Genomic DNA, 20,041 nt, shown 5'->3' on the forward strand with positions numbered 1-20,041 from the left:
GAACCACATGGCAACACAAATAAGTAGATGAATTTTGGAACACAGCAATTGTACCTTCAACTTTGGTGGAAAATTTCACAAGGAAAAGGATTGGTTGATCCAGGTGAGACTCGAATAACAACCTCGCCATTTCCCGACGCTGTGTGTCATATAAGGACCGCGCACTGACTGCGCCGCGAGAGCCCGGTCACTCTGATCACCTGTCCCACTCTGCTGGAAAGAATATTAAGGTGAGAGGCCCTTACCTGTGGAAACGTGTCCTGTCCCCGTGATGAAAATAATATCTGCACTTTCACTTTCAGCTTCTTTCACATCCTCTGCTCCATCACACTACAACCGGGTTTTCTGTGAACAGGTCAAAATAAACATTGGCAGAATTTCTAATAGCAGTGGGATTCAAATCCACTCCTCCATAGAAATTTGATGGATCACATAAGACCGCGAGGCCGCGCTACCATAATGTCACAGTAACATTTAAAGAGCTGTTTAATGCTCAAATAAATGAATTGAAGCTGATTGACCGCATTTACCCCGTGCTGGGGTTGTTCACCTTAGAGCAGAGAATGTTAAGAGCAGATTTGATATAAGTGTTCAAAATCATGAAGGGTTTAGATAAAGTAAATAAATTAAATTAAAGAGAAACTGTTCTTATTGGTGGAATGGTCGAGAACCAGAGGACACAGATTTGCGGTGATTGGCAAAAGAACCAACGGCGACATGAGGAAACACTTTTTTACCCGGCAAGTAGTTATAATCTGGAATGCGCTGCCTGAAAGGATAGTGGAAGCAGATTCAATCGTGGCTTTCAAAAAGGAATTTGATAAATAGTTGAAGGGAAAAATATGCAGGGCTACCAGGAAGGAGCGGGAGAATGGGACTAACTTGATTGCTCTTACCATGAGCTGGCATGGGCTCGATGGGCCGAATAGCTTCCTTCAGTGCTGTAATCATTTTATGATGGTATGATTCTATTTATACTCTTTATTTTCTTGACATGCATTTCTCTATCTCTCCCTGTCTCTGTCTCTTCTTTTGTCCCCTGATGGACTTCTCAGGCTTCCTTGAACGGCGACTGCTGATCGAACCTGTAAAACGAGCAGAGAAGGTTAAAGAAAGATTGAGACGGTAGGAAAAGTAAAGGTGCAACCCAGCTGCTGCAGCTATTGTCGACACACTTATGTCTCTTCGCTCTCACAGTGAAAGAAAGCACCAATTTGATTAAAGTATACTTATGGTAGATTGTATATTATCACGATGCCGAGACAGACGGCAATCATATCATTGAATCATACAATCATGGAAATTAATGCCACCGAAGGAGGCCCTTCGGCCCATCATTTCTGTGCCGGCCGAAAAAGAACAGGTATCTAGCCTCATCCCACATTCCAGCGTTTGGTCCGTAGTCTTGTAGGTTACGGATCTTCAAGTTTTTTTTTCAAAACGATGAGGGTTTCTGCCTCTACCACCCATTCAGACAGTGAGTTACAGAACCCCACTATCTTCTGGGTTGAAAAATTTCTCCTGCGCTATCCTCTACTCCTTCTACCAATTAAATTAAATCTATGCCCCCTGATTATTGACCTCTCTGCTAAAGGAAATACGAGCTTCCGATCCACTCTATCTAGGCCCGTCATAATTATATACACCTCAATTAAATCTCCCCTCATCGTCCTCGGTTACAAAGAAAACGACCCCACCCTATCCATACAATCCTCATAGCTATAAATCTCCAGCCCTGGCAACATCGTCGTAAATCTCCTCTTTACCCTCTCTAGTGCAATCACATCTTTCCTATAATGTGGTGATCAGAACTGTACGCAGTACTCTAACTGTGGCCTAACTAGTGTTTCATACAGTTCCATCATACCTCCTTGTTCTTATATTCTATGCCTCGGCTAATAAAGGAGAGTGTCCTGTATGCCTTCTTAATCACCTTATTTACCTGTCCTGCTACCTTCAGGGATCAGTGGACATGCACTCCAAGTTCCCGCTGTTGATCTACACCTCTCAGTCTCCTCCCAAGCAATGTGGTTTCAGAGCAACTAATTCTGAAACGTCTTACTTCATAATTCAAGTCGTACAGTCGAAACCAATTTGTTAAAGTGGGACTTATATTCGTGACTGGAAATAGTTAATGTACAACTTGATATTGCTCTACACCGGAATAGAAAACGAGATTGGATGGACAGAAGAGGACTGAAAGAATGGCCGAGCGGCTGTGGGAGGCACCGAACCTTTACACTGGCTGCACAACTTAAGTTTCAGCGGCCCGTTCGTCTAGGGGTTTGATTCTCGTTTAGGGGGTAATATTAATTAATATGCTAGAGGTCGCAGGTCCAATCCCGAACGAGCCCTGGAGTTTCACGGCTTTTAGTGGAAAGTCACCAATTGGCTTCTGACATCTTTTCGGTGTTGCTGTTGGTAGAATTGAATTATATCCAGAGCATGTTTGAGCTCCAGAGGACAGACTGCAGAAGTTTCCAATGCACAACACAGGTGAAGTCAATAAAATGTCTCAAGATGACGAGGAGGTTGAAGCCGAATGTGAATTTACTCCAATTTAGTCCATCTCGTTGATATTGGATAACGAGATAGAAAGCCACGTATCGAAGTTTGCCGATGACAACAAGATTGACAGCATTGCTGGCAGTGTAGATGGAAGCATAACATTACAGAGAGACAGTAATATAATTAATGAATGGGTTAAACAGTGGCAAATGGATTTCAATTTAGGCAAGAGTGAGGTCATCCACTTTGGACCTAAAAAAGTTGGAACAGAATACTTTCGAAATGGTGAAAAGCTCAAAACTGTGGAGTTCCAAAGGTAGTTAGAGGCCATGTACATAGATAATTAAAACGTCATGGTCAGGTACAGAAAATAATCAAAGAGGCTAATGCAATGCTGGCCTTCATATCTACAGGACTAGAATACAAGGGGATAGACATTATGCTACAGCTACACAAAGCTCTGGTTAGACCACACCTGGAGTACTGTGTTCAGTTCTGGGCACCGCACCTTAGGAAAGATATATTGGCCATGAAGAGATTGCACTGTAGATTAACTAGAATGATACCTGGACTCCAAGGGTTAAATTACGAGGAGAGATTACACAAACTAGGGTTGTATTCCCGGGAATTTAGTAGATCATGTGCTGATTTGATCGAAGCTTTCAAGATATTAAGAGGAACTGATGGGATAGATAGAGAGAAAATATTTCCGCTCGGTGGGGTTTTTAGGACTCGGCGAACATCGCCTAAACACGAGTCAGGACTTTCAGGAGTGAAGTTAGGAAACCCTTTCTCACCGGCACCTGCAGTCCCAGGATCTCCTCAAACACCAGCCCCATTAACACTCTTGGTCACCGGATATTACATTCCCATGACGTCCTCTATCTCCCGTCCCATTAACGCATTGATCAGCGGCACCGACAGTTCCGGGTTCTCCTCTACCTCCAGCAACATTAACACATTGATCACCGGCACCTAAATTCCTGGGATCTCCTCTACCCCCCACCACCCTATTAACACACTGATCAGCGGCACCTACAGTCCCGGGATCTCCTCTAACCTCACCCCCCCCGCCAACCCCATTAACTCACTGATCAGCGGCACCTACAGTCCCGGGATCTCCTCTACCTCCGCCCTCCCCCCCCACCCCCAACTAACACACTGGTCACCGGCACCTACACTCCCGGGATCTCCTCTACCTCCCCCCTCACCACCCCATTAACACACTGGTCACCGGCACCTACACTCCCGGGATCTGCTCTATCTCCCGCCCCATTATAAACCTGTTTACCGGTACCTACTATCCCGGGATCTCCTTTACCTCCCGCACCATTTACACACTGGTCACCGGCACCCACATTCCCAGCATCTCCTCTACATCCCGCCTCATTAACAACCTTGTATGCTTGTTTATTTTATGACCTTAAATTTCTCTAATATAGTAACTCATTTGGTGCATTTAGTTGCCACTTGATATTTTACAACTTGTACTTGCTTGATACCCGGACTTCAATGGTTAAGTTACGAGGAGAGATTACACAAATTCGGGTTGTATTCTCTAGAGTTTAGAAGGTTAAGGAGTGATCTGATCGAAGTTTATAAGATATTAAGGGGAACAGAGAGGGTGGATAGAGAGAAACTATTTCCGCTGGTTGGGGATTCCAGGAGTAGGGGGCACAGTCCAAAAATTAGAGCCAGACCTTTCAGGAGCGAGATTAGAAAAAGAAGTTTGGAACTCTCTTCCGCAAACGGCAATTGATACTAGCTCAATTACCAAATTTAAATCTGTGATAGATAACTTTTTGCAACCAAAAGTATTAAAGGATATGGGCCAAAGGCGGGTATATGGAGTTAGGTCACAGATCAGCCATGATCTTATCAAATGGCGGAGCAGGCACGAGGGGCTGAATGGCCTACTCCTGTTCCTATGTTCCTGTGTTCCCAGATGTTAACTGAGAAACGCTGTAAAATGCTGTACAAATAGCCTCAGTTGATAAACGATTCTCTGATTGCAGAATATACAGTGTTTGCAGTGCCGTAGCCTGGTAGAGAGATTCAGACACCGTATGGCAAAGCACTGACTCTGCTTCACATCTTCCAATTATTTAATGAAATTAACAATCACAGTAAAGGGATATTTCACCACATTCTTCAACTGCTCTCTGAATTTAGTCTGTGTCACGGCATAAATACAAGTGTTCGTGCAGCAACTCAGAAGCTGAAGCATGAGTCCTATTTCTTGTACAAAGGAATGTAGATATACAGAAGAATACCCTAAATAATATATCCGGTTGCATATAGAAAACACCATATACAGCGCCCAAAACAGTATAAAGTTTCCTGAGATAACAAACAGTAAAATGATGGACTTCCTTCTGTTCTCCATCTCTGGGTCTCTGGGATTCTCCCCACTGCTGTTGCCTCTGAGTCTCGTGCGGGCTCTGCTGGCCACTAAGATGTGCCTGACGGTTAAGGCATTGAGCAGTAGAATCAGAACAAATGGGACCCCCGGAGTGAGGATATAATAAAGGAGTTCGATTGCTGCCCACGCACGTGAATACAGAAAATTGAGTGTTACATCACAAAACCAGGGTTCATTGACAAGCATATACCGACCCGTGAACATAAAGTACCAGAAAATATTCTTCAAACAGCTCAGTACAGTCACGGTTCCGAGAACCACAGCCGCCGTTCTTTCCGTGCAATATTTAGTTTTCAGCTTTTGGCAACAAATGGCCACAAATCGATCAAAGGTGAAAGTGACGGTGAACCAGACAGAACAGTCTGTGGCTGCGAAAAGCAGGACGGCGTGGATGTTACACACGGGAATGGACCGTTTCACGAACTGAAAGTGAAACATATAAGCAATCGGAATCTGCCTGAGTATCAGATCGGTGATAACGACCAGTAGATCCGCCTCTGCCATCGCCACCAGGTAGCGAGTGACACATTTCGAGAGACCGCACTTTCCCCGAGACATGATCAGAATCGTCAATAAGTTAACTGTAAGGAAGATAAATAAACAAGGAAATTATTCATGAGGCTCGGACCCCCTGTAAATATTAGTGCCTTCTCTTGACCCCCTGTAGATATAAGTGCCGTCTCTGGATTCCTGTAAATATTAGTGCCGTCTCTGGATTCCTGTAAATATTAGTGCCTTCTCTTGACCCCCTGTAGATATAAGTGCCGTCTCTGGATTCCTGTAAATATTAGTGCCGTCTCTGGATTCCTGTAAATATTAGTACCGTCTCTGGATTCCTGTAAACATTAGCACCATTTCTAGATCCTCTCGAAATATTAGTAGTGTCTCTGGATCTCCTGTTAAAATTAGCACCATCTCTGGATCCCCTGTAAATAACAGTACTGTCTCTTGATCCCCTTTAAATATTAGTACCATCTCTGGATCCCCTGTAAATAACAGTACTTTCTCTTGATCCCCTTTAAATATTAGTACCATCTCTGGATCCCCTGTAAATATTAGTACTATATCTTGATCCCACTGCAATTATTATTACTGCCTCTGGATCAACTGTAAATATTAGTTCTGACTCTGCATCGCCAGTAAATATTAATACATTCTCTATATCTTTCTGTAAATATTAGTATCATCTTTGGACCCAATGTAAATATTAGTACCGTCTCTGGACCCAATGTAAATATGAGTAACACCTCTGGATTCTCTGTCAATTGTAGTGCTGTCTCTTGATCCCCTGTAAATATTCGTGTCGTCTGTGGATCCCGTGTAGATAATAGTACCGTCGCTGGATCCCTTGTAAATATTAGTAACGTCACTGGATCCCCTGTAAATATTACTACCATCTCTGGATCCCCTGTAAATATTAGTACCATCTATGGATTCCCTGTAGATATTAGTACCATCTATGGATTCCCTGTAGATATTAGCGCCGCCTCTGGATCCCCTGTAAATATAATCACCATCTCGGGATCCCCTGTAAATATTTATGCTATCTCTGTATCTCCTGTAATATTCGTGCCGCCTCTGGACCCTCTGTAAATATTAGTACCGCCTCTGGATCACCTGTAAATATTTGTACTATCTATGAATTTCCTGTAAACATTCGTGCCGTCTCTGGAACCCCTGTAAATATTAGCACCATCTCTGGATCCCCTGTAAATACTTACACACCCCAAGGACACATTGTAACTTAAATCTCACATTCAGAAAACCTGCGTTTATATATTTCCCACTCCTGTTCCCCGTATCAATATATCTCCCATCGCGGGTACCGCCTCTAAATATTAAGCTCAATATGGATACTTACCAGGCGCACCAACAGCAGCGAGTGTTGGACAGGGAATGACAAGAACAGTAATAAAGAGAAAAATGTTTCATAGAATTAATAACTGGATACAGAGACTTACCAGGAACACCAACAGCAACGAGGAGAGGATAATAAATTACTTTTATCCCCATAAGCGCATAAAATATCCACTACTCTATTGATATTGAATCATAATCGTCATGCAGATATTGAAAAACCCAGAATGGACTAGACCAATCTATTGTTCTCAGATTCCGACCCATTGTTGTAATATTCCAATCTATTATTCTCAGATTCCGACCCATTGTTGTAACATTCCAATCTATTGCTCTTCGATTCCGATCTATGCTTTCCCTTTCTGTAGAGCCGCTGATCTCTGTTAGTGCCGGAGGTTATGCTCCAACTGACACTATGGGAGAACATGTTGAAAGAAGTCGATTATTTATAGCAGAGAGAAACACTTCAATGACACAATTAGGGCCCATGGAGACTGATATTAATTACACTCGCTGAACAAACAGATTCAGTTAATAACTTTAAATCCAACAATTTTTATATCACAACATATATTTAACCAAATATTACACAGATAGAATGCCCAAAGCCCAGTATATTATTTTAATAAATGTTTGAAAGAACCGAAACTATGAGACCCGCAGTCTGACAGCACGGATGTGAAGCCAGAGCAGCTTCATTTACAAATTGCAGATTATTTCCGAGTGAAATCGTTTAGTTTCAGAGAGTTTCTAACCAATTCTCAAGGGTTGAGCTTACACTGAGATGGAAACTGAACTATTCTACCATTCAGTTTGGAGATCATCCCGTGAATATTTTTACAATCTCTCGATACCCTGTCAATATCGGCAAGCCTATGGACCCTCTTGTAAACATTGGGACAGTCTCTGGATCTACCTGCAAAAAATGGCACTGTCTTTGGATTCTACTGTAAATATTCGCATAGTCTATGGATTTCCCTGCGAATATTCCTACAGACAATGATAAAGGCTCTGGATATTTCTAAAAATATTGTTCGGCTACTGCGATTCCTGACGCAATCTGTGGACTGTATAAATATGTTTGCTGTCTAGTATGCCTGTAAATATTGAATCACTCCCACAGACCCCGATAAATGCTGACATAATCTGGGTACATCTTGAATGTCTATAGTCCCTGGTACCGCTGCAAATATCGACTCACTCTCACAGACCCCTGAACATACTGACACAATCTGGGGATTCCCTGAATGTCGACAGTCCTTGATACCCCTTTATATATTAACCCGCTCTCACAGATCCGCGTACATACCGACACAATACAGAGGCTCTCAGAATACCTACAGCCCTTAGTACCCCTTTATATATTAACACACTCTCACAGACCCCTGTAAATGATGACACATTCTGGTGATTCCATGAATGTCTATAGCCCATTGTACCCCTTTATATAATAACCCACTCTCACAGACCCCGGTAACATTCTGGCGACTTCCTGAATGTCTATAGCCCATTGTACCCCTTTATATATTGATTCACTCTCACAGAACCCGATATATTCTGACGCAACAACAAAAAAACAACTTGCATTTATATAGCTCCTTTAAGGTAGTAAAACGTCTCTAGGCGCTTTGCAGGAGCGATTAACAAACATAATTTGACACCGAGCCACATAAGGAGATATTAGAACAGGTGACCAAAAGCTTGATCAAAGAGGGAGGTTGTAAGGAGCGTCTCCAAAGAGGAGAAAGAGGAAAAGAGGCAGAGAGGTTTAGGGAGGGAATTCCAGAGATCAGGGCTGAGATAGTTGAAGGCACAGGCACCAATGGTGGGGCGATTAAAATCAGGGATATGGAAGAGGCAAGAATTAGAGGAACACAGTGATCTCTGAGGGTTGTTGGGCTGCAGGAAGTTAAAGAGATAAGGGCGAGGCCATGGAGGGATTTCAACACAAGGATGAGAATTTTAAAATCGAGGCGTTCCCGGAACTGGAGCCAATGTAAGTTAGCGAGCACAGGAGTGATGGTAGAACGGGACATGGTCCGAGTTAACATGCAGGCAGCAGAGTTTTGGATGAATTCAAGTATATGAAGGGTGGAAGATGGGTAGCCCGACAGCAGACCATTGGAATTATCAACTCTGGAGGTAACATAAGAACATAAGAAATAGGAGCAGGAGTCGGCCAATCGGCCCCTCGAGCCTGCTCCGCCATTCAATAAGATCATGGCTGATCTGATCCTAACCTAAAATCTAAATTCATGTCCAATTGCCTGCCCGCTCCCCGTAACCCCTAATTCCCTTTACTTCTAGGAAACTGTCTATTTCTGTTTTAAATTTATTTAATGATGTAGCTTCCACAGCTTCCTGGAGCAGCAAATTCCACAGAACTACCACCCGCTGAGTGAAGAAGTTTCTCCTCATCTCAGTTTTGAAAGATCAGCCCCTTATTCTAAGATTATGCCCCCTAGTTCTAGTTTCACCCATCCTTGGCAACATCCTTACCGCATCCACCCGATCAAGCCCCTTCACAATCTTATATGTTTCAATAAGATCGCCTCTCATTCTTCTGAACTCCAATGAGTAGAGTCCCAATCTACTCAACCTCTCCTCATATGTCCACCCCCTCATCCCCGGGATTAACCGAGTGAACCATCTTTGTACTGCCTCGAGAGCAAGTATGTCTTTTCTTAAGTATGGAGACCAAAACTGTATGCAGTATTCCAGGTGCGGTCTCACCAATATCTTATATAACTGCAGCAATACCTCCCTGTTTTTATATTCTATCCCCCTAGCAATAAAAGCCAACATTCCGTTTGCCTTCTTGATCACCTGCTGCACCTGCAAACTAAATTTTTGATTTTCTTGCACTGGGACCCCCAGATCCCTTTGTACTGCAGTACTTTCCAGTTGCTCAACATTAAGATAATAACTCGCTCTCCGATTTCTCCTGCCAAAGTGCATAACCTCACATTTTCCAATATTGTATTGCATCTGCCAAATCTCCGCCCACTCACCCAGCCTGTCTATATCACCTTGTAGGTTTTTTATGTCCTCCTCACTCTCTATTTTCCCTCCCATCTTTGTATCATCTGCAAACTTTGATATGTTACACTCGTTCCCCTCCTCCAAATCGTTAATATAGATTATAAAGAGTTGAGGACCCAGCACCGACCACTGCGGAACACCACTGGCTACCGGTTGCCAGTCCGAGAATGTACCATTTATCCCAACTCTCTGCTTCCTGTTAGATAACCAATCCTCCACCCATGCCAGAATATTACCCCCAATCGAATGATTCTTTATCTTGAGCAATAATCTTTTATGTGGCACCTTGTCGAATGCCTTCTGGATGTCCAAATACACTACGTCCACTGGTTCCCCTTTATCCACCCTGTAAAGGCATGGATGAGGTTTCAGCAGCAGATTAACTGACGCAGTGGTGGAAACGGACGATGTTACTGAGGTGGAAGTTGGTGGCCTTGGTGCTGGAGTGAATATGTGGTCGGAAGCTCATTTCAGCGTCAAATCGGACGCCAAGGTTGCGAACAGTCTGGCTCAGCCTCAGAGAGTGGACAAGGAGAAGGATAGTGCCGGTTTCCAGGGAACGGAGTTTGTGGCAGGGACCAAAGCCAATGGCTTCAGTATTACCAATATTGAGTTGGAGGAAATTTTTGCTCATCCAGTACTGGAGGTCGGACAAGCATTGTGACAAATCAAAGACAGTGAAGGGGTCGAGAGAGGTGGTGGTGAAGTCGAGCTGGGTTTCATCAGCGTACATGTGGAATCTGATGTGTTTACGGATGATGTCGCTGAGGGGCAGCATGTGAGGGAGAAATAGACGGGGGCCAAGGATAGATCCTGGTGGGACTCCAGAAGTAATGGTGCCGGAGCTGGAAGAGAAATCATTGCTGGTGATTCTATGGCTACGACTGAATAGATAAGAATGCAACCAGGCGAGCGCAGTCCCACCCAGCTGGACGATGGAGGAGAGGCGTTGGAGGAAGATGGTGTGGTTCGCCGTGTCATAGGCTGCAGACTGGTCGAGGCAGACACATTTAGCTCATAAACAGACACGAGCACTCCTACACAGACGATGCGAGATCCTACACAGATCCAAACTGCTCCTAAGCTTACCCAGATGACTCCTACACAGTCCCACCCAGCTGGACGACATAGGAGAGACGTTGGAGGAGGATGGTGTGGTCAACCGTATCAAAGGCTGCAGACTGGTCGAGACAGACCCATTCAGTTCCTACACAGATCCAGACTGGTCCTACACAGAATTATGGAGATCTTACAATGACCTATGGAGATCCTACACAGAGCCAGACAGCTCTGGCCCAAGCCCAGGCAACTGTCACCTAGACCTAGACAACTGTGACACAGACCCAGACAACTGCCACCCAGACCCCACAGCTCATTTAAAGACATATGGAGATCCGACACAGATGTATGGAGATCTTACACAGAACCAGATACCTCCTAAGGATACCCAGACATCTCCACCACAAACACTGATATGTCCTACCGAGAGGCAGTCACATCCTACTGAGATGTAGACATCTCCTATCAAGACGCAGACACCTCCTACTCAGACACAGTCTGTTCGAACCAAACGCAGACGTCTCCTACCGAGACATCTCCTACCAAAACGCAGACAACTCCTCCACAGACGCCGGTATCTCCTACCCAGGCGCAGACAGGTCTCATCCAGACCCAGACAGCTATTATGAAGACCTAGATAGCACCTAACGCAGACATCTCCTACCGAGACATCTCCTACCAAAACACAGACAACTCCTCCACAGACGCAGGTATCTCCTACCCAGGCGCAGACAGGTCTCATCCAGACCCAGACAGCTATTATGAAGACCTAGATAGCACCTAACGCAGACATCTCCTACCGAGACATCTCCTACCAAAACACAGACAACTCCTCCACAGACGCAGGTATCTCCTACCCAGGAGCAGACAGGTCTCATCCAGACCCAGACAGCTCTTATGAAGACCTAGATAGCACCTACCTAGACACAAACAACTCCCAAGCAGACGCAGATAGCTCCTACCCAGGCCCAGACAAATCCTAGCCAGTCTCTGAAAGCTCCTAGCCGGTCGCAGACAGTTCTGACCAGAACCTGACACCTCCTGCACAAACCCATTCAGTTCCTTTAAAGGGCCCATTCAGCTCGTTTGACAGATACAGGCACTAGTACACAGACGCACCGAGCTCCTACGCAGATCCCGACTGCTCCGAAACATACCCACATGGCTCCTACACAGACCCAGACAGATCTGGCATGGACTTGTTGGGCCAAATGGCCGGAGTCTGTGCTGTGCTGTACATTCTATGTAATCCTACTCATTCCCTGGCACTCCAACACAGACCCAGAGAAACACGACACAGACCCAGTGAGCTCCTACACAGTCGGAAACAGCACCTACCCAGCCCCAAACAATTCATACCCAATCGCAGAGAGCTCCTACACAAACCTATCCAACAGGCACTCAGGCACAGACAGCTGACACCCAGACCCAGACAACACTTACGCAGACCCAGACAGCTCCTACTCAGGCCTATGGAGCTCCCAAGCAGACCGATGAAACTCCTAGACATGCCCTCATACCTCCTACACAGACCCAGACAAACGACACACAGCCCCAGGCAACTCCCCCACACACCCAGGCAGCAGACATGTAGAATTATACAGCTTCAACACAGAACTATGAAGATTCTGCACAGACACAGGCGTCTCTCACTCAGGCACAGTCGGCTCCTACACGGACCCGGATAGCTCTTACACAGACACAGACGGCTCCAACACAGCCCCAGACAGCTCTTACACAGACACAGAGAGCTCCCACAAAGACCCAGACGGCTCCTACAGAGACCAAGAGAGCACATATACTGACATAGACATTTCCAACACAGACCTTTAGAGATCCGACACAGACCCAGACAGGTCCTAAACAGACCAGACTGTTCCTACACAGACACAAACGGCTCCTACACAGGTCCAGGCGTCTCCTATCCAGAGGTAAAACAGGGAACTATGGGCCAGTTACCCTGACATCAGTAGCAGAGAAAATGCTGGAATCTATTTCTAAAGGTGCAGCAACAGGGCAGATAGGAAATCACAATATGATTCGGCAGAATTAGCACGGCTTTATCCGGGTGAAATAGTGTATGCTATCCATTAGAGTTTATTGAGGGTGCAACTTGCAGGGTTGATCAGTGGGAACGAGTGAATGTAGTATATTTGTATTTTCAAAAGGCATTCGATAAGGTGCCATGTAAGAGGTTGTTGCTCAAGATTAGGGCTCATAGGATTGAGGGTAATACATTAGCATGGATAGAGGATTGATTAACGGACAGAAAACAAAGAGTAGAAACGGAATCATCGAAAATTTAAGGCACAGAAGGAGGCTGGCAGTAAATGAGTCACTCAGACTAAAAGCACATGGAATCATAGAAATATAGAACAGTTACAGCATGGAAGGAGGCCATTCGGCCCATCAAGTCCGCACCTGCTCTACGCAAGAGCAATCCAGCTAGTCCTTTTCCCCCGCCAATAAATTACTGAAAGCCGATAAATCACCAGGGCCCGATGATCTGCATCCCAGAGCAGTAAATCAGGTAGCCATGGAAACAGTGGATGCATTAGTTGTTGTCTTCCAAAATTCTATAGATTATGGAATAGTTCCTGCAGATCGGAGGGTGGCAAATGTAATCCCACTATTTAAAAAAGGAGGGAGAGAGAAAACGGGGAACTACAGACAGGCTGGCCAAACATCAGCAGTAGGGAAAATGTTCGAGTCTACTATACCATAAACATTTCCAGCTGTGTGCGTCTGATTTTCCACCATTTAATCTGCGGTCAGATAACAGGCATCTGAAAAATATCTAAAACAACCGAGATTGGCTTGAAGGAAATCGGAATACTTCTTGACAGACAAGTTCCGAAGGTTGCAGGCGAGCTTGTTTATCCTGACTTGGATATTTCTGCAGTGAGCCACACCAGAACGTTTCCACAATGACATTCCCTTTATTTTGGAAATATAAAAAGTTATTCACATTCCGACAGGTTTCAGTTGATTTGTGAGAGATCGTTAAAGGATCAATCTCCGGTTAAGGCGGCCTTTTTCTCTCTCTCTCTGTTGGCCGAATCCAAAATGAAATTGGAGCTGGACTAATCAGGCAAGAAATCAGGAATCATTTTAGGAAACAAAATACGGCCGAAAGCTGGAACTCTCTCATCCCAAAGGATGTGGATTGTGGCTCAATTCAAATTTTCAAGTCTGATATTGATCGATCTTTTTTCGGTTCGGTTACCAAGGGGTATGAGTCGAAGGCGGGGAAACAGAGTTGAGTTGCAGATCATCCCATGATCTAATTGAATGGGGCAGCAGGTTCGAGGGGCTGAATGGTCTTCTCTTGTCCCGATGTTCCTATACTGCTCAGCGCGGGGCTGAATGACTGTTAAATGACATCAGACAGACTCCAGAATGAAAAGCGGGTGTTCAGAGGCAGCCACCCTGAGATTGTCGGACAAACTGAACCCCTGCAGCAACGTCACCACCAGCCTCTCTGCAATAATAGGTTGGGAAAAAACACTGTTACTGGTATGGCTCGCTCAGTCGGTAAAGCACGATAACTCGTTCAGCTCAGTGGTCGTGAGTTCAAGCCACGCATTGGATGTTTTGTGTTCTATTGTTCACAGTGGGTGATGAAAGATTCTGATCTCCAGTTGATGAAATCCAATTAAAAAACAGACGCAACACTGAGCTGTGTGAAAGGAAACCGTGAGCGTTGCCAAATATCCAGTCCCTCCCGATTCGACCTTCTCATTCCCTCCACATGGGACCCGGCAGATACCGTTTAAATAGGCTTCATTTTTGCTGTTATTAAAAATGTTGATAGTTTGAAAGTGTAATATTTAGAAGATGCGAACTCTGGATCCATTCGCCTCTCTGATACATCCAGAGCCCACCTTACCCTCTTTGATTCTCCCTGATCTCCTTATCTTCTCTGATACCCTCAGAGAGTCCATTATCCTCTTTGAACCTTGTCAGCGCCATTTACACTCTCTGATACCCGCTGAGTGCCCCTCACCCACTGATACGCCCTGAGCGTCCTGACACTCTCTGATACCCTCTGGCAGTCCTTCCCCTCTATGAGATCTCAACATACTCTCTGATAACCTCTGACTACCCCTTTCCCACTCTGAGCCCCGTTACGCTCTCTGATGCCCTCTGACTGTCCCTTGCCCCAATGGACCGCCACGAAGAAGCCATTAGACGCCCTGATGCCTTCTCAGAACCAATTACCGTCCCTGCTATCAAAATGCGGTGCATCTTCACAGGTGGATCTGCCGGCCTGACTTAAGATTCAGATCCAGAATTTGTTCGGTCGCTGTTGCTTCCGTCTCTCCCACTCCGAGAGCTCTATTGGCAGTCGGTACCGATCTCCCTCCTATAAACTGGGTGTGGATGTATGAGTGCGTTGTTGTTTTATAAACTGTGTGAGTGTATATATGAGTGTGATATTTATATATGAACTGTGGGTGTGTATATGTGAGTGAGATGTTGTATATGAACTGTGGGTGTGTATATATTAATGCAAGGTTTATATATGAACTGTGGGTATGTATATATGAGTGCGGTGTTTCTATATGAACTGTGGGTGAGTATATATGAGTGCGATGTTTATATATGAACAGTGGGTGTGTATATATGAGTGCGATGTTTATATATGAACTGTGGGTATGTATATATGAGTGCGATGTTTATATATGAACTGTGGGTGTGTATATATGAGTGCGGTGTTTTTTTATGAATTGCTGAATGAACAGGAAAGGCAATTCCTCCTGGGGTTATATCTTATTTCAAGACAATGTCATAAAGTAAAGTGTAGCTGTGGAGCCGAAATAGCCCAGTTGGGAGAGCGTTAAGGTTCTTGGTTAAATCCCGAGTTTCGGCAATTTTTGGTTGTTTAGTTTCTTCTTCCTTGCTTCGATTCTCGCATTTATTTGCAGTGAAATTTCATACCGGCCAATGAAGGATTAGGGATGGAATAGAGAGACATCAAGGATGGGAAATATTTATATCGTCTGTATTTGGCTTTTATTTCTCGAATATCTTCTGCCTTTTTCTCTTGGTTTTGTCTCTCTCGGTGCCGGGGGACTATTTGATTTGTTTCATTTGTTCGAAATTGATGCCTAGACCCGCTCTGTCTGTCTGTTGCTGCTGATGATCATTAATGGGAACAGATCGCGAATTAAACGTTTATCTGCAAATCGGAGAAAGACAAATAAAAAGAAAGACGTGTTTATCCTGCCCAGGGGCAAAGTTACAATGGATGTTATTCAAAAAACTGTCCCCGCGAATCTGTCTGTGGTTTTTTTTGTAAAGCTTCGATTTTAAAAGTTACAACAACCCGAAATAATTAAAGTAAATTACAAGAATCAAATCCGTGATCATGACATTACGTTATACTCAATGCAAGTGAGCTAACCGGCCGTACTAACGGCACATTCGGCTGTTAATTAATTTTTGTACCTGTACGCTGGCTGGCAGCGGTTTCTATACACCGACCTCTAAATCTCTCTGTTCCTCCACAGTTCCCAGTTTTTCACCATTTAGAAAATACTCTGATTGATCTTTCTTAGATTTAAAGTGGATGACCTCGCTCTCCCACACATTGAACTCTATTTGCCGCAGTTTTGCCCACTCACTTAATCGATCAATTCCCACTTATCGACTTCCTGCTTCTATCTACATTACTTATTGCGTCACCAGAAGGCTGCGTGTTCAAATCACGGGTAACCGTTGCTTTTTCAGCTGTTAGGATTCTGGCTCGTTCCGGAATGAATGTTTGATTTGCTTTTTCACAATAAACAGAACCTTGCTGTAAAGTCTGCTTCCCGAGTTCTCAAATTTCAGGAAGGCGCCTCATTCTGCCCTTGACTTTTGATCTTGAACTGCGGATGAAACTTTTGGGCGTTTTGTGTTTTATTTCTCAAACTGGCTGATAAAAGGTTCAAAGTGCAACCTCTTATCTCTGGTTCAGTTATATAAACACACAATTATTATCACACTCAGTTATCTCCAGTTACATAACACACAACACTGAGCTGTGTGAAAAGAAACCGTGAGCGTTGCCAAATATCCACTCCCTCACGATTCTACCTTCTCAATCTCTCCACATGGGACACGGCAGATCATCGGTTCAATCGGCTTCATTTTTTGCTGTTATTAGATATGTTAATGTTTAGAAAATACAATATTTACAAGATGACAATTCTGGATCAATTCGCCTCTCTGATATCCCGCCCCCCGCCTTGCCCTCTTCGATTCTCCCTGAGCTCCTCATCTTCTCTGATATCCTCAGACAATCCATTATCATACGCCCTGAGCCATCTTACACTCTCTGGTACCCTCTGACACTCCCTTGCCCACTATGAGATCCCCTTACACTCTGATACTCTCTGACAATCCCTTCCCCGATCTGAGATCCCCTTACACTCTGATACTCTCTGACAATCCCTTCCCCGATCTGAGATCCCCTTACACTCTGATACTCTCTGACAATCCCTTCCCCTCTCTGAGATCCCCTTACACTCTGATACTCTCTGACAATCCCTTCCCCTCTCTGAGATCCCCTTGCCCCTTCGGATCGCCAGCTAAGAAGATATTAGACTCCCTGATTCCTTCTCAGAAACGATTACCCTTCCTCATACCCAAGTGCGATGCAATTTCACTGGTCGATCTACCTGCCTGTGTTAACGATGAGATCCAGAGGTTGTTCCGCTCCCGCTGCTTCCGCCTCTGCCACTCCGAGAGCTCGAGCGGCGGTGGGAACCGATCTCCCTCCCATAAACTCAGTGTCTAAGTTTTAGTGTGCTGCTGTTTCATAAACTGTGGGAGTGTATATGTGGGTGCGATGTTTATATATGAACTGTGGGTGCGTATATATGAGTGTGATGCTTATATAAAAAGAATAAAAAGAAAGACGTGTTTCTGCGGCCCAGGGTTAAAGTTACAATGGATGTTATACAAATAACTGGCCCCGTGAATTTGTCTGTTGGCCTGTTAGTGAAGCTTGGATTTTAAAAGTTACTAAAACCCAAAACAAAGCTCCTTATCAGCCCATACAGGAATCAAACCCGCGATCACGACATTATAGCATATTTGAAACAAGCAAGCTAACCAGCCGTTACTAGCATCCCTTTCAAAACGTATGGACAGGCCCTGCGAATACACAGGATCTGCTCAGACGAGGAGGAACGCGATGGACACCGACAGACGCTGAAAGACGCCCTAGTAAGAACGGGATATGACGCTCGACTCATCGATCGACAGTTCCGACGGGCCACAACGAAGAATGGCATAGACCTCCTCAGAAGACAAACACGGGACGCAACCAACAGAGTACCCTTCGTCGTCCAGTACTTCCCCGAACCGGAGAAACTACGCCATGTTCTCCTCAGCCTTCAACATGTCATCAATGATGACGAACACCTCGCTAAGGCCATCCCCACGCCTCCACTACTCGCCTTTAAACAGCCACCCAACCTCAAACAGACCATCGTTCGCAGCAAACTACCTAGCTTTCAGGAGAACAGCGTCCACGACGCCACACAACCCTGCCACGGCAACTTCTGCAAGACATGCCAGATCATCGACACAGATACCACCATCACACGAGAGGACACCACCCACCAGGTACATGGTTCATACTCCTGTGACTCGGCCAACGTTGTCTACCTCATACATTGCAGGAAAGGATGCCCCGGAGCATGGTACATTGGCGAGACCATGCAGACACTGCGACAATGGATGAACGGACACCGCGCAACAATCGCCAGACAGGAGGGTTCCCTCCCAGTCGGGGAACACTTTAGCAGTCAAGGACATTCAGCCACTGATCTTCGGGTTAGCGTTCTCCAAGGCGGCCTTCGAGACACACGACAACGCAAAATCGTCGAGCAGAAGTTGATAGCCAAGTTCCGCACCCATGAGGACGGCCTCAACCGGGATCTTGGGTTCATGTCACGCTACACGTAACCCCACCAGCAAAAAGGGGGAAAAAATTATGTTTTTAATATTTCCTCTCTCTCTCTCTCTGCCATTTGGGTTTCTTTTCGTCTGTCTGTGTAATTGACACAATGTATATCCAGTGTACTGGGACGTGCTGTTCTCCGTGACTGGCCTGTTTGAATAACAACGACACCTTTTGATTGGTGTGATGCTGTCCCAGCCTAGTATAAGATACGCGTTTTGAGAACCTTTTCACTCATTCACCTGACGAAGGGGATAATCTCCGAAAGCTTGTGATTTTAAAATAAATTTGTTGGACTATAACCTGGTGTTGTAATATTCCTTACATTTGTCCACCCCAGTCCATCACCGGCATCTGCACATCATCGGACAATAACAACAGTTCGAAGCCGCATTTCAGTCGCGGCAACAAATCCTTACATCCGAGTATCTGCACCCTTAAATCCGAGTATTTGCACCCATACACCGGAGTATCTGCACCTTTACACCGGAGTATCTGCACCCTAACACCTGTTAACTCATTAACCGTCCCCAATCACCTATAACAGCTTCGGAAACGCGAAACAAAACCCAACAAAGTAGAAATTAACTTCATAACTTTTCACTCATGTACGGACACATTTTTATTTCCTGTACTTTAAAGGAGATTTGGCGAAAGTGGGGGCTGATACTCAGAAACTCACCCTCACGTATCGCTACTTGGTGCTATTTTTTTCAGCAGGCTCGATGGTCTAGGGGTTTTATTCTCGATTCGGGTTTGTTGATTGAAATATGCGAGAGATCCCGGACGAGCCCTCATTTTCCCAAAGGCTTACGATGTTGACCTGCTGTTAAAACTAGCGATTTCGGTGCTGAAAAGTAAAACTTTGCAGCAAAACCGCAACATCACCATTAATGTTCGTCAAGGAAGGGAAATAACACCCTCCACTTCCTCTTACACAAGTGGCTCCAGTCCCACCGGAAGTATAATGCTTAATCCACTCTGAGCTGGATTGGCGAAACACTCTCAAGAAGGAGGCTCATCATCTGTTCACTGCAAAAGTCAATCTGCTGAACTTCGGTTCTGTCAGACTGCATGTTCCTTCAGACAGATTTCTAACTGGACACATGCATCCTGCTGCCGTGCGAGCATTGGTGCTTGAGGGGTAGAATTCTTGTTTGCATTAATTCTATTGCCGTAAAAGTAGCTCCTGAAGATCG

The 20,041-nt window shown here is 44.9% G+C and overlaps 1 protein-coding gene across 1 annotated transcript in view; it reads right to left on the reverse strand.

Moving 5' to 3' along the window:
• Positions 1-4,609: 4,609 nt before the first annotated feature.
• Positions 4,610-20,041, reverse strand: part of LOC137335939 (prolactin-releasing peptide receptor-like) — a 28,167-nt gene continuing 12,735 nt past the window's right edge. The window contains exons 2-5 of the mRNA XM_068001450.1: positions 12,584-12,663; positions 10,218-10,820; positions 6,892-6,961; positions 4,610-5,511 (exon numbers count right to left, since the gene is read on the reverse strand). Coding sequence (XP_067857551.1) covers positions 4,610-5,511; positions 6,892-6,961; positions 10,218-10,820; positions 12,584-12,663 — 1,655 coding nt within the window. The remainder of the gene's footprint in view (positions 5,512-6,891; positions 6,962-10,217; positions 10,821-12,583; positions 12,664-20,041) is intronic.

This window comes from Heptranchias perlo, chromosome 20 (assembly GCF_035084215.1).
Source record: "Heptranchias perlo isolate sHepPer1 chromosome 20, sHepPer1.hap1, whole genome shotgun sequence".
Lineage (NCBI taxonomy): Eukaryota > Metazoa > Chordata > Chondrichthyes > Hexanchiformes > Hexanchidae > Heptranchias > Heptranchias perlo.